This window comes from Lytechinus pictus, chromosome 11, assembly GCF_037042905.1.
Source record: "Lytechinus pictus isolate F3 Inbred chromosome 11, Lp3.0, whole genome shotgun sequence".
NCBI lineage: Eukaryota > Metazoa > Echinodermata > Echinoidea > Temnopleuroida > Toxopneustidae > Lytechinus > Lytechinus pictus.
In genome coordinates, this window is record NC_087255.1 from 10,915,090 (window position 1) to 10,931,214 (window position 16,125).

Below are 16,125 nucleotides of genomic sequence, written 5' to 3' on the forward strand. Positions count from 1 at the left end.
TTAGACGCCAATACTTGTTAAGGGGTGCATTTTCAGAATATGGAAATTACGTGTTTAGGGTGCTTTTCGAGACCCCATGGTCGCGCATGGTATCCACTCGTGAATGGAAGTGGCCCCCCCGGGAGTAGTAGTAGTAGTGGTGGTGGTGGTGGTGGTGGTGGTGGTGGTGGTGGTGGTGGTGGTGGTGGTGGTGGTGGTGGTGGTGGTAGTAGTGGTAGTGGTAGTAGTAGTAGTAGTAGTAAGTCGTAAGTCGTAAGTCGTAAGTCGTAAGTAGTAAGTAGTAAGTAGTAAGTAGTAAGTAGTAAGTAGTAAGTAGTAAGTAGTAAGTAGTAAGTAGTAAGTAGTAAGTAGTAAGTAGTAAGTAGTAAGTAGTAAGTAGTAAGTAGTTAGTAGCAGTAGCAGTAGTAGTAGTAGTACATGTAGTAGTAGTAGTAGAAGTAGTAACAGCAGCAACAGCAGCAGTAGTAGTAGCAGCAGTAGTAGTAGTAGTAGTAGCAGCAGCAGCAGTAGTAGTAGTTGTAAATATCATATTGAAAGGAAGCCTTTGGGTTATCCTTTTCCTTTCCTTTATACATCCATGTGGCTCTCCTTATCCTATTGTTTTTATTTGTTCCTTACGTTTGATGATTATGCAGGATAAATAATAATAACATTAATAGCAGGAGGAAGAAAAGGAGATGCTGATCATGGCATTTTTCAAAATTTGCACTTGTCTTTGTAGTATCACGTTGCAAGCTATGGTATTTACAATATTTCTTTTTTCTTTGTTTTTGTTCTTACAGATAACACCCTCCATGCCTACAACTCGCCCATAACAACTCGTCTCAATGAGGCATTCAAAACACATCTCAGTCTTGCGGACTGCCTAGCTACACAGCTCTAGAAACGTAACGTCGAAGGAGAAGCGCATAGGGCGCTTACAAACCGTCCAACTCAACATGAGGCTGCCGTTTTTATCAGGCTTCCTGGTAAAGTTATTTCTATTTTGATTTTTATATTTTATTTATTTTGTTTGTGTGTTTGTTTATTTATTCATTTATATATCTTCTGTTGTTTTGTTAACTTGTTTTAATATGTACTTGTATGTTTCTTCATCCCCATTCCTCTTCACATATCCACATCCCATTTCATATCCTTCTCTCTGAATTGCACCAAATCTTCACCCTTTCTCTCTAATTTCTCCAACCTCTCACTACGCCTGTCTCTTGCACTTCCTAGCCCTCCAATTCTTACTCTGCCACCCCAATCTTCAACAAGTTCTAAACCCATTTCCTCTACCACCACTTCCACCCTCTCTACTCCTCTTTAAACTGCCATTTTTGTCTCACCTGCATAGCAGAGTGAGACTATAGGTGCCGCTTTTCCGACGGCGACGGCGGCGGCGGTGTCAACACCAAATCTTAACCTGAGGTTAAGTTTTTGAAATGACAGCATAACTTAGAAAGTATATGGACCTAGTTCATGAAACTTGGCCATAAGGTTAATCAAGTATTACTGAACATCCTGCCTGAGTTTCATGTCACATGACCAAGGTCAAAGGTCATTTAGGGTCAATGAACTTAGACCATGTTGGGGGAATCAACATCAAAATCTTAACCTAAGGTTAAGTTTTTGAAATGTCATCATAACTTAGAAAATATATGGACCTAGTTCATGAAACTTATACATAAGGTTAATCAAGTATCACTGAACATCCTGCATGAGTTTCACGTCACATGACCAAGGTCAAAGGTCATTTAGGGTCAATGAACTTTGGCCGAATTGGGGGTATCTGTTGAATTACCATCATAACTTTGAAAGTTTATGGATCTGATTCATGAAACTTGGACATAATAGTAATCAAGTATTACTGAACATCCTGTGCAAGTTTCAGGTCACATGATCAAGGTCAAAGGTCATTTAGGGTCAATGAACTTTGGCCAAATTGGGGTATTTGTTGAATTACAGCCATAAATTTGAAAGTGTGTTGGTCTAGTTCATAAAACTTGGACATAAGAGTAATCAAGTATCACTGAACATCCTGTGCGAGTTTCAGGTCACATGATCAAGGTCAAAGGTCATGTAAGGTCAAAGAACTTTGGCGACGTTGGGGGTATTTGTTGAATTGCCATCATATCTCTATAAGTGTATTGGTCTAGTTCATAAAACGTGGAAATACGAGTAACCAAGGGTGCGTTTATCCGCCACTTTTTCACCCTAGAATCATGATTCAAATCATGATTCTGCAGAATCACGATTGCGTTTAGTCGAAATTGAATATAATCATGATTAGAATCACAAACATGAAACACGAAAAAAGGGGCGTTTGGAAAGACGTTTCTGCAGAATCACGTACGAAAATGTTCGAATAAACGATATCGTGATTTGAATCATGATTATATGACCTCACTGTGTCGGGCTACTTTCGGTTTGACTCTTGCCAAGCTCAAGGCTCTCTATATGCTCATTGTATGTACATTATTATTCTGCATGCATTTCTTGTCAAGTTCTGTGTTGGTCATCGCATCGTCCACTACTTTTCATTTTTTGGTCATGTCTTCAACTTCAAGTTCTAGTAAATGAATTAACTGGACAGACAATGATCTCAGTTGTTGTTGAGTATAGAGTGTCAATATTAAATTGGATCTACGCTGAAATTCACTTCCGAACACCATTTTGGATAAACTAACAAGATGAATATAAGCATATGGACCCTATATGATAGAAGTAAACGAAATTAGGTATAGACTGAATTCTGGAAGCAAAAGATTTTTCGAGAGCCGAAACACGTGCGAAAAACTTCCTCTGTCAAACTGCGCACTAGTGATGCGCACTGGATTGGCCCGAATCTGAGGAGAAACAGCATTGGAATGAAGGTCGTCTAAACGCTGATTCTGTGATATCGTGATTCATGTTTGTGTTTTGAATCATGATTCAAATCATGATTCAAATCATGATTCTGGCTTGAGGTCGCATAAACGCAGCCCAAGTATCACTGAACATCTTGTGCGAGTTATAGTAGTTTCCAAAATCAGCACTGCTGCTATATTGAATCGCGTGCTGCTGGTGAGACGGCCAGAGGCATTCCACTTGTTAAAAAATTTTTTACTCACTCTCTTTATTACACTTTCACTCTTTGTCTTTACCCCCTAGTTTATCCCTCTTTCATGCCTTTCTTGTATATACTCATCTCCCCTCTAATCTCCCTTCTCTCCTCTTGACCTCCCCTACCTCCTTTTCTCCTCCACCACCTTCTCCTTTCCTCCACCTCCTCTCCCACTCTCTTCCCCCCTCTCTCCATCCACCCACTCCCTTCTCTTCTCCCATCTCTTCCTTCTCCTTTCTCCACCTTCCCTCCATCCCTTCTCTCCTTTTCTTTTCTCCTCTCTTCTCTTCTTCTCTCTGTTCTTCTTTTCTCTTCTGTTCTCTTTTCTTTTCTCTTCTCTCCTTCCTTCTCTTCTGCCCTCTCTCCCTCTTCTCCCTCCCTTCTCTCCCTTCTTACTCCCTTCTTTCATCCCATCTAATTCCCATGTACCCTTTCCTTTCCCTTCTTCCCTCATTCCACCTTCTTCCTTAGTCGATATTTCAAGTGCATTCTCTCTCAATTTCCCCAGACTCCCGACTGATAGGATAATTCCTTCTCTCCTGCCCTCTCTTCTACCAGACAATTAATTAAAACGTGTGAGGTGAACATAAACATGAACATGCTGGCACAGATCTTTCGGGATTTAGAATTTCATATGGTGTTGTGCTTTTGTATGGAAGAGTGCCAGAAAATTTAGTTTGAAGCTTGATTGAGAATTGAGAGGGCAGGGGAGATATGAGTAAACATAATTACTTGGGGCTAAAAGGTATTCTTGTATACCCTTATTAAAAGGGAACATAAGCAATTGTTATGCATAGGTGCCAAAACAAGCTGTACATTTTTGTCATTTTGCCATTAATCACTCACCTCCAGTGTTAAAGAGTTGTGAGACAATTCCCATATTGTTGGCAGAAACGATTTCAGTTTCGTTCCTCATCACTAACAAAAATTCAGAAGCTTTTATTGAGCAAATTAGGATATTGGCATTGTTTTTTTAAATCATTTTTTTTTTAATGGGGGGGGGGGGGTGTGTTTTGGAGAATTAAGTATAACTATCAACGTAGAGTCGTATTGCATTACACCTAGGTGCATTTTACAACTTTTCTAACACCACCACGTTGGTCAGATTATGCTTTCAATACGGGTGTACTGTTGACTCGTAGTCATGTATGAGATAAGGCTTTAAATACTTTACTATATTTAGTTCATTGGCACTTTAGAACATTAAACTCTTTGGCCCGAATTCACAAAGGTGGTTTTGAAAACCCACGGTTCAATCCATGGTTTATGCTGATTTCCTGTATAAATTGCGCTTAATTTATCGCGTATCGGGCGCGTGTTTAAAAAATGTCCAATGCTGACGCACGCTTTTGTCAGAGTGCGCCAAGTTGACGCCTGTTGCCACGGTTATCCACGCTATTTTATTCATGAGTCCACTGTTTTTATTCATGAGTCCACTCTTCAAACAGTGGACTCATGAATAAAATAGCTTATCGAACCATGGTAACAGCCGTCAATTTGGCGCACTGTGACAAAAGCGCGCATCAGCATTGGACATTTTTTATACACACGCCCGATATGCGCTAAATTAAGCATAATTTATACAGGAAATCTGCATAAACCACGGATTCAACCGTGGGTTTTCAAAACCACCTTTGTGAATTCGGGCCTTTATGAGACACCCTTAGGATTAATAATGAATAAAACTCATCTTTAATTAAACGAACCCCAATAAAACCTACTCTTCTTTTGTTGAATATTTGAGAGTGAACCATTGTGTGTTATAACAGTCTGCTTGTTCCAGTGACTTTGCAGACACTGTAAAAGTGAATAAAATTTCCATAGAAAATTAGACTGGAACAAAGGAAAAACATACCTTTTACAATAAGCAAAAAGGACACAAACTTAAAGTGATTGGTTAACATTGGTTTGACTTTAAAAAAATCTGAGCTAGAAGGTCACACTTGTCACCTGTGTCTGGGATATGTTACAAAAATGAAGCCCAGAAAAAATTGCGTTCGAAAATAATTATTTAGTGCTTCAAAAATTGAAATATAAATTGACCGAAAACACCATCTTAATTTCATCCCATACACTTATGTGTACTATTTAGGCGTCTATAAGACGCCTATTTACAAAATCGGGGTTTGCCTTGTAGTTTTAGCTTTTCATTCTCAATAATGGTTGTTTTCAGGGTTTATTAGTTCTAATACATGCACTTGTACACATGTTTCATCTTGGTTTGAGAATTTTTTAATCGGCTGCTCACAAAGTTAAACAATACCTTTAAAACTAAAAACTAAGTGTGTTTCTGGGTGTCTGTGATATGGCATAGTACAGGAAACTTTTAAATCTAAATTGGGATGTATCTTGTCTCTTACGCCTTTTAACAGAAAAAAAAATAATTTCTTTTATTTTGTCACTTTTCAGACCACCAGGAAGCTGATCATACTACTGGTTTGGTATGCCATCGCCATGGTGATAGCGATATTCACATTCTCGCACACTCGCTGGAAAGAGGAATCTAATTTATTACGTGTATACAACTCTCTATTCTTCGTGCCCAGCGATGTGCCTCTTGTCAAAGACTCCTTACCCACCCGGCTCCCGGAAAACCTCTACCGGCGAAACTCAACAAACCGGTGGGAGAATTCAAGTGTGTGGTTGCCCTTTGACCCCGAAACGGGGGAATTCAGGTATCGTTACGCCTCAAGGACGTATCCGCAAAGAACTAGCAGTTTAGACGCGCTCAAAGAAAGCTTATTACGTAGATCAGGCAATAGTAGTAAATTGTCAACTCTGGTGCTTATACGGAACATATCCAACGGGCAGCTCCTGTCGGAGACGCTCAACAAGGATTTGTGGAGGGAAAGCGGGAAGGGAAGAACTCGCAACGATTCGTTGGCTGGCGTCTTGCACGAGCTGGTCGGGGACGACGTAGATGACCTCTTGGGGGAGGATAAATATAATTCTTACAATAGCTCCATGCTCCTTGCTGCCATTGAAAGGAATATGCAGAAGATACGCCAGGAGACGGAGATTAGCTTAAAACACTTGTCGCACCTGACCGGGATTTTAAATGGGAGCATGACCAGCAATGGCTCCTCAAAAGAAGGGGATCTTCCTGGAAAGCTCAAAAATAGGATTCAAGACGATGCCGACCTCTTGCCTGGGGATGCGAGGATAGGTATCAACCAGGATCGTTTTGCCTACAAAGGAAGGACAAAACAAGGGAGTGAGATGAGCGCCCTCGCTGTTAAACAATCAGACAGGCCTAGTCTACTAAGTGTGCTAATAGGAAAGGACCTTGTAGATGAAAGTAAACCAAAGCCCGCTGCGAGGGCAAGTATTATACGAGAACTAACAAAGAATGCTTCGGTTAATTCGACAGCACCTAGTAATTCTACCAGTACTCCACTTTCCACAGAAACTCCAGAAGTTGATGGATATTATCGCATCGATACGAGAAGGGTAAGTATATCTTTTTGATCCTCTGAGTTTCTTTACCTATTACTGTTTAGGGATAAATTAGGGATTTTCTTTTCTTTCTGGAATGACTGCATATCGAACACCAAGAAGAATTTGATTACCCTAGTGATGATCACGTCACAATCTCTGTATATCAAAGAAGCATGATAAGAAAAAAATTCACAGCCCAAACTTGGTAGGAATTTGTTCAATGGGGTCCAAGATATACATGTAGCCACATATCTTTGAGCTCCATCAAAGTCCTTGTATTGTTGGCTTTAGTTCTATTAAAATGTTTAGAACCAGGTAAGATGTGGTGAATCTTATGGTTAATCTTGTGGATCGAACTACTTCCTCAGTTTTCTCCCAATACTCATTGGGAAACATTTGGCAAACACATTGCTTTAAACGTAGTTAAGAGGTGCGAGATATGTCAATGTGTCCGGTTCTGTGTTGCTATTGTCTTGACATTGTAAAAATCAGGGAACAATTGGTTGAGGAACAAGGACTCAGTCTTTTGCCAATGCTAGTGAAACTTGACGAGGAACAAGGACTCGGTCTTTTCCCAATGCGTGTGAAACTTGAAACTCTTAAAGAGTGAAGAACGCAAGACAATACTAAAGTTTGTTAGAAGCTGCATTGCCATGGTGAGGGCATATGGTTTTGCAATTTCCTTTCAGAATGCAGTTTGTGATAGAGGTGGTTAAAGTATAAATCATCTTCAATAATATTTTAGTTTTTGTTTGTAAAGAAAAACACATGTCTGCAGGTCCTGTTATGTACATGTACATTGTAGGCAGTGTTGACTCATTTGAGAATAAAAGGACCATACTGTTGCAGTCAATAAATCTAATTGTAATAGCTAAGAAGAGATATGTTCTTGTTTCCTTTAGTTTCTTCAAATTTTTTTAAAATACATACATACATGTCATCTTGTTGAAATTAATATAGACCCTTAATACTCATTGATAATCTGGACGTTGCTTGAATATACAAACCAAGCAGTGACCAGAGGTATATACATGTAAACCCCTCAAAAAAAGTTTGGAAATCTGAGTTTGGCCATTAATTTCTCCCAACTCTCAATTTTGCACAATGCATATTTGACATCATTCAAAAGGTCATTTAATTCTCTTTAAAATGATACCATGCTTGTTATGATCATGCCATCACAAAAAGAGCAGCATTCAAAAGTGTTGGATGAGGTCTGAATTGAAAAGCTGCAAAACGAGCAGAAATAGTCATGAAGGGTCAATACAGAACATGATTCCATTTTCTGTGTCAATAGAGATGAAAATCCATTCAAATCAAGCCCCTGCTTCTGTAGTGATGGTTCTGTGAGATAACATGGTTTGAGTCGTGGTTTGAAATACCCATGCATGTTTGTTTGTTATGTGTTTGATTGTGCAGAGGTGTGTTTGATTCCATGTTAATGTTGATGTTAAGGTGCATGAAAATAATTAAAAGAAACCACTGAGAAACCCACTCGTCACCACTGAAAAAAGAACAGTGACTTTCAATATTGTGTCATTTTGCAACTTTCGAATTTTGACCTTGCCCCACATTTCAATGCACTGCACCTCCTTGTGAACGATAATCACATCATGTAGGGTATCATTTTAAAGATAATTAAATGCTCTATTTATTAATATAATTACACATTGATATTTACTCAAACTGAGGAGGAAATATCGATCAAAGTCAGATTTCCAAACTTTTTTGAGGAGTTTATATTGCCCTTATTTGGCATGTACATGAAGGTGTTGTATCTGCGGTTAGGAGGAATTTGAACCTTTTTTTATATGAGCAAGACATAATCGAAGGAAGTTCATAATAAAAGGAAACAGTTCCACATGCTGTCCTCTCATACTCTTGTTACAATATGTACACAGCGTATCTTATCTTGAAGTTAATGAAGCTGCATGTATATTATGACCTACGTACAGTACCATATGGCACATCCAGTTCCTTAAGTAGCAAATTCTCTTATACAAGTAATTATCCCCTCCCTGGCCGTCGGGCAGTAAAGTGAAGCATTATCAAGGGAAAACCAACATGATCTTCTTTCCCCGGTTCTTTGTTAACGCCGAAAACGATGGTTAGGCACGTTTAGAGATCGCCTCTTTTACCTCTTTGATTGCTCAGATGCAAGTCGTCATGGGAGCCGGAGAGGAGTTTGCGTGACATGAATAATACTCATTACAGCAGCCCCTGCCAGCTTGGAGGTGCGCAAGGGGTCCATGCTTTCTTTTCTTTTGTTTTTATTCCCCATTTTCTCTTGCCCTCTTGGTACTTAATGGGTTGGCCAGTGGCCACTTTCACACTCAGAATTAGTATTGTACATGTACATGTATGGACTGAGAAGCAAATTAAAGCCCCATTCAAATGCTAGGTTACATTTATCTTAAAGATAAATGCCAGTTGTGGTAACGATCTCAAAATGACTTTTTACAGAATCCAATATAATTACCACCCGAGTGTCTGTTTGTATGAATATAAATAATATGTGCCAAAGGATTCTGGAAGAAATTGTGTAATTGCTGAGAAATAAGCAAAACAAGCGCGGATTCGGGCACTTCCGTCGGTTCTTTATTCCAGCAATAATAATATACTGTCCCACGTGTGCCTATCTGAATTGGCGATCTTCAGTGTGATCGTTTTTCAGCATAGATTTTATGATTTCACAAAGTTCAGTTTATTTAACTGTACCAGATCTACATGTAGATCCACGATGATAAAGTATTAATACTTAACCTTGGTTGTACAGACTTTCTCATGAAATCAGTGTTTTACTGCAACTACTTTCATTTAGCTTTAATACACTATACTGTCAATATATGTCAGAAGCTTTCTGCAATCTTGCCCCATTTACACTCTGTAGGTTGACCCACAAAAGGTGGTTCTGGCCTGTTGAGCGGTTGGGTGTAGGGCAGCTAGGGGATTCCCAAAAATTCTAACTGGATGTACATGGATCTAGTTCAAAAAAATTGATAGCAAACTCAGCTGTAAATTGTTTTTTCTAATTTACTATGGAAGATATTTAGGATTTTTGAATTCACCCTATCCATGCATGTAGCTTTAGAATATCACAGATTCATGTTTCATGTATCCCTATTTTGTGGTTTTCAAGGCTTTATGCTTATTGCACTTCAGGTACTGTAATATTAATGCATAAGATATGAAAAATTCCTTGAATTCTTGCTCTTCCTGAATACTCAATCAGTATCTTTCCGTGAAGACAAATTAAACAAACAATTCAAGTGCATTGCATACAAATCAGTGTCAATGACATAGGTGCTTTCGTGTTTAAAGATGATGATTTTAAGAATGATGAAAGGAGCAAGACTGCGAAAGCTAGTGATCAAAGTTCAATGGTGTTCAGAGTGGTGACTAATTTCTGGTGAAGTGGAAGAATTTATTTTTCCTAGTTTGTGTTGACTTAAAATCTTGTTAGTACTAACTCGAAGGGGGGGGGGGGTTGCTTCAGCCCCATATGTACAACTAAATGACCATCTGATTGTGTTTTTTTGTATGATCAGCTACCCCACCCCCCCCCCCACTTTCAAAACGGTTCTGCTGCCTCTGCTAAACCTGGTGGGTGTTTCATATTAAGCTGTTGGTAAAGTTACGCACGACTTTACGCTCAACTGGAACATGTTCTTAGGTCATAAATCAATTACATATAGGGATATCACATAGCACAAGAAAGGATCACCAGTCGTGCGTAAAGTCATTTGTATCTTACGAACAGCTTTATTAAACACCCACCAGTGTACTTAGTGTATTTTGCAACTTCTTCTTACATGTACATGGAGTAGATAAATCAGAAAGATACACATTACACTTTTATAAACATGCATGCTCTGTAATTCCATTTTATACACTAGTGTATAGGCCTACATGTACATACTGACTTCTTTATTTTTTACACATTAAATTTTACATGTACATGTACTTTCCTAGTATAGCATGAAATTCTCTGAAATTAATTTTCCTTTTAATACAACAGTAAACATCAGGTACTCCATGTATTCATTAGGTGGTTTCAGACCGCCTCGAAGTTCGTCAGTTCCAGGTATTCTCTGATCGGGAAAGTTACCCCGATCAGAAAATACCAGGTATTTTGGTAATGTGAAAGCAAACTACGCGTAATTTCCCCGAAAGAAAATACCTGCTAAATAGTAGGTACTTGGCGAAATTACGAGAACTTTCGCGGGGATTTTTCCAAGGTCGCAGGTATTTTGGCAATGTGAAAGCAATTTACGGGAACTTTTAGCCCAGCGTGTCGTTGGGTGCGGGCGCCGTGGGTGGCTGCTGGGCTAGTGGTTTTGAATCTCGCGCCTTGCCTGCTTATTAGACTATACTGCGCATGCTCCTAACTTCAGGAATTTACCCCGAAGGGTATGTTTCGGGGCGGTGTGAATGCAGGATAATTAATGGGTATTTTTTAGCCTAAAAATGTTCTCGTAATTTAACGGGGATTCTTGTGATCGAGGCGGTTTGAAACCGCCTATTGTGGAACATTTCAGAGGGTGAAATGAGATCAAGGACATTTTCCGAGCTTTCCGTGGAGACACATGCGGTTGAAGAATCTAGGAATGCAAATGACCTATCGACTTGTAGACAAGGTGTAAGATCCTGTTTAAGAGGTAATACAGGGAAATGACAGAAGATCGTTGGTGTGACGAACGAGATGTCCTTGTTTACGTATCCTATTTTGTAAAGGGCATTCAGACAAGGGAAAATAATTGAATTTCTTGTATACTTTTTTCTTTAAATAAACACATGCACATGTACATTATGTTTGCAGGACCTTGGTACCATACCATTATTTGATGTAAGAGCCAAGGAGATATGCCTTGATTGAGGGTATGAAGTGCTGTGCCAGGAATCGAACCCCAGACTTTCCTGTGTGTAGTGAGGCTCTCGAGACCGCTAGGCCATGGCACGTCCACTTTTTCTGTGTCTGGGCTATTTTTCCTGCATCTGTTAATGCCCAAACTTACTACTGTATGAAGGCCTACACTGTACCATGTTTGTATTAAAGATAATGGAGCTCAAAGATACATTTTACTGTAAATGTCATTTATAGGGGCTGTTTATTTTTTTTATAGCAACTTTTTTTTTTTGGGGGGGCTACATTTTGGGGGCTATTTATTTGCCCTCATCTCCATAAAAGTAATTTTGATGAAATTGTATTAGAATGTGCAGAAATACACTCTTAACAGTACACAAGTACAATGACATGTGATGTCATAATACTTTTCCCGTGCATGTACATAAAAATCATTGGTATTCAAGTAGAATTTGATTATTACTGCATCTGCAAGTAAGATTATTTTCGAATGCTTTATACCTGTAGCCTATCAAATCCCTTTGAATTTTACACAAAATGTTGCTGGGTAGTAATAGCTTTGTAATGTAGTGCCAATTACAATTCTGAACAAACCTTCAAGCCTCCCTCGTGATTAGAAAGCTCGGTCATACATGTACATAAAGGTACCTGTACTTTCATATGACTTCTTGTTCCTGTGCCGTGGACATGTCTGCCACATAATACCTCAGTCACATTTGCTCTACGGCGGCCGTACGGCAAGTCGAAAACAGCCCTTGTAACATTTTTTGTAATACATGTAGCTACATATAGGTAGTTTGAATAAAAATGAATAAAACGGCTGCTTTCGACTCGCCGTACGGCCGCCGTAGAGCAATTGTGACCGAGGTATAATATTAAAGCATTTGACCAAGTACAAGCGAGTCCCTCTGCATAATCTGGAATGTTCTCATTTGGTCAAATTCACTTGGGAAATTAATATTCATGGCTGGATATTTGATCAAAGAGTACGTACTACCTTTGTACCATGATGGGTCTAATTTACAATCCCTCTCCCTCCCTCTCTTTACTGTCTGGTTGTGATTTATCGTTTAAGGTGAAGGGAGGGGGAGCGGGGGGGGGGGGGCAGTCAAATGTATTGCTGTACACATGTGTGACCAAATTATTTCCAAACTCCCCCTAAATGAGTTTTTTTCCCTCTGTGTGCAAAATAACCCCCTAGACAAGTTTTTTGCTGGCTTTATTTACACAATTTGGCCCCTAAACAAGTTGTCGCCAGAATATGACCTCGGGGGGGGGGGGGGGGGGAAAGCTTGGGAAAAAAATATATACCCTAAACACGTTTGGCTAGTCTTTAAAAAGAATAAGAAAAAAGCTTTGTTAACTGAAAAAAATACCCTAATTATGTTGGTCCCCCTTGTTGACTATTGACCAGTCTTTCAAAACCACCCTTTTTCTTGAAAATCAGTGTTTTTGATACCCTTAACAGGTGAACGCGTGGCCCGCGTCCAAAACTGAAAAAGCACCCCTTTAAACATGTTTTTTTGGTCACGCATGTGTACAGCAATATATTTGACTGGATCCCCCGGGGGGGGGGGGGATAGAGGGGGCTGAAGAATCACTTGTAGATTTCTTTTTAGTAGGGCATTCATGTACATGTAAATCTAGTTTCAGTACAATATTTTAATTGCATTCACTTCCTTTTCATTCACATCTATATACATTAGGCCTACACACCAAATTGAAAAATTTGAAACAAGGAGCAAAAACAATAGACCTACTGTGAAATGGATACATTACATGTACTGTAGGCCAAGTTGGCCAGCATGTGAATTATTTTTTTTTCACAAATATAAAAAAAGGTAATCTAGAGTATATTCTCTACCTGAACATGTGGACCCTCAATACTTGGAGATTGAGAATATTCAGATACACGCGTTACATGTACCTTTTGCGAGTGCATGATATACAAGCTTTGAAGTGTCAGTAGCAGCAATTAGACGGCTTTAAGTATTTCATGACACACTTGATTTATATTGAGCATGGAAGAGGAGTTATTATAAAATATTGATATTAAATGCTTGTAAATAAGCTGCTTGCAAAGGTAATTACCAGCAAAAAATGCTGTCCTGCCGAGTTCCTACGGGAGTTACCACAAACAGAAACAGAATCAGAATGTAATTCTTTTTAAAAATCCATTCCATTCTGTAGGATGTGATTAAAGTATACTGAAAAGGATAAGATACACATCATTTTTATTCCAATTTGGACATAATAGTTATAAATTTCATTCCTGGATATCAAACTTTATATCACATTAAACATCTTGTAGTCTATTATTACATTTTATGATTTATCTATGAATTCAAATCTTTGTGAATGTGAATGACATATAATAGCTGTACAAATACTGATTAATAATTATGATAATAAACAGTTCTAGAATAGTACATGATAACGTCTGTATGCGCTTCCAAAGTACTTGGATATTATTACCCCGGCTTTAGCTTGGAGGCCGTAAGTACTTACAGAGCACACATATTTTAAGGAATTAATTCCTACCAGGTACCCATTTACCTCACCTGGGTCGAGTGCAGCTCAATGTGGATTAATTTCTTGCGTGACAAAGCTACGCCATGGCTGGGATTTGAACCCACAACCCTTTGTTTCAAAGTCTGAAGACTAATCCACTGGGCCATAATGTTCCTCATTGGACTGCAGGCTTTAATTTTGTATTCTTCGAAGGTCTCTTCTTCTTCGGCTACATGGACTACAGCTCTTGATTTGAAGTGAATCATCTTTTAATAGCTATATTAAAGAAAACTTAATAATGGAGGCTTTATTTTCGTATTCTTCAAAGGTCTCTGGCTACTGCAGCTCTATAGAGACCGTTGGGAAATCATCTATGAATTGTAAAAGCCATTGCGGCCCCCATGTGTGCTCCCATTGACCTTAACTGTAAAGAAATAGTGTTCATATTTGATTTTTTTTTTGGTAGGAGTTATTACTCCTCTACCACAGAATTGATCTTCTCAATTCTACTCCCAATCAAAGTTGATTAAGACCTTCATATTTTGAGGCGAGTAGTCCACTCTAGACTAAACTTCATCTCGTTCTGCTTAAAAATCATCATGTGCATTTTGCATTTTAAATCAAACCCTGTTTATAAATGTATGTCTATGATAATCGGGTAAAATTTAATGAATTTTATAAATCATTAATTAATTTTTTTTGCACAGTGATGTGATAATTTGCAAAACCAGATGGCATTTAATAAAGCTTTTCATAAATAATATATTATGAACAATTGCTGGTATATTATATGGCTGCAAGCCAAATTTATTCACACCATGAGATAAAGGGTGCTTGTGTCTGTAATTCTTTGATTCAAGAGGCTTATTCTTGCCAATTTTTCCTCATCCAAAGTTATTAAAACAACAATGATATTTTTTATTTGGTCTTTCTTTTTACCTGCCCCCCTTTTTTTTTTTTTGGGGGGGGGGGTACAGAACTATTTATGACACTCTATGCATTGGCCAATCTTGCCAATCTTTGTACAATTCAGTCACGTGATAGGAATCATCCATGTTATATTGAACTTTCTTTTTGTCATTACAACTAAATATCGCACTGCCGACTGTCTTTAATGAAGAAGCCTAACCTTCTTTAACTCCACTTCTTAATGAAAAAAGGATGAGTGATGAATGGCGGCTGTACAGGTCATAATAGGTGCCTCGGCTGGTATTAGTGGTATCTCATATAACCTGGAAAACTACAAGAGGTCAGGGGAGCGTTTCATGAAAGGACTTGTCGGACGTTTTATCCGACAAGTCCCATTTTATCCGACAGTTACCATAGTAACAGTACCTCTCAGCCAATCAACATCAGAGAAAGATGTCAGATCTGACAACTTGTCGGATGAAAATGTTGATGAAACACTCCCCAGAGCGTGTGATGTATATTCCTCTCTTGATCTGAAAATGGCCCCCTTATATTGCCTGCGGAAGTACCTTACATGTACTATATAACCTAATATACTCTGCAGATTTACGAAGGTCTAGCATGGCTTTTGGCAAAGGCACTATAACAGGTCCGTAAAATCTATAAAATGTATCCATGACATGGCAGGATAAGGGGGGTGGGGAGGGGAAAGTGGTACGGTGGGGGGAGGGGCCTTGTACTGTCACTCCTTGTGACGGCTTTGCATTTCTTATGTATCTTTCGAAATCAAACCAGTTTACTAGGAATAGATCTTTATTCTGAAAAAGTGTAATGCTAGTTCATGTAAAGTGTATATTGTAAAATTCATATAGTAAATAGAGTTTTGTATATTACAGTTTCTTTCACAATTCAATCTTCGGACCGAGTTACCCCCTACACGGACAGTGTGAGTTTACATTGTATCTTGAAACGCCGAGTTAATTAAAAGCCCAGCCTTTGAACGGCAGACAAATTACATCTCCTGTCCCATTAGCTTACTGAATGCAATAAGAAAGTCATTAAGGGATGTCATCTGAAAGACGTTATGCTCACAGCATGATGTACATGTATCCCCGGGTCCCGTAACACAAAGGTTTGCGATCGATCGTACGCTTGATTTTAATGACTGATTGTACATTGTAGTCAGTGCAATCAATCGTAAAGATATGTTTTACAATGATTGCTAAGCTTTGTGTTCCGGGTCCTATGTTAATACCTCGCAATATCTTGCTCTACAGATAGCAGCTAGAAGTACAAGTACAGGGGTCCCATATGGAAG

At 38.8% G+C, this 16,125-nt stretch overlaps 1 protein-coding gene across 1 annotated transcript; it reads left to right on the forward strand.

Moving 5' to 3' along the window:
* The first annotated feature begins 399 nt into the window (after positions 1-399).
* On the forward strand, positions 400-8,445 carry LOC135155927 (uncharacterized). The gene is made up of 2 exons (XM_064106435.1): positions 400-968; positions 5,495-8,445. Exons 1-2 carry the CDS (start codon positions 939-941, stop codon positions 6,551-6,553), a joined length of 1,089 nt encoding a protein of 362 aa, XP_063962505.1. The 5' UTR covers positions 400-938; the 3' UTR covers positions 6,554-8,445.
* Positions 8,446-16,125: the final 7,680 nt, after the last annotated feature.

Bases quoted from the DNA above. Each gene is read 5' to 3' on its own strand.
- LOC135155927 (XM_064106435.1), top strand. From the start codon at position 939: ATGAGGCTGCCGTTTTTATCAGGCTTCCTG. The intron at 969-5,494 runs GTAAAGTTATTT...GTCACTTTTCAG, and splicing joins CGTTTTTATCAGGCTTCCTG to ACCACCAGGAAGCTGATCAT.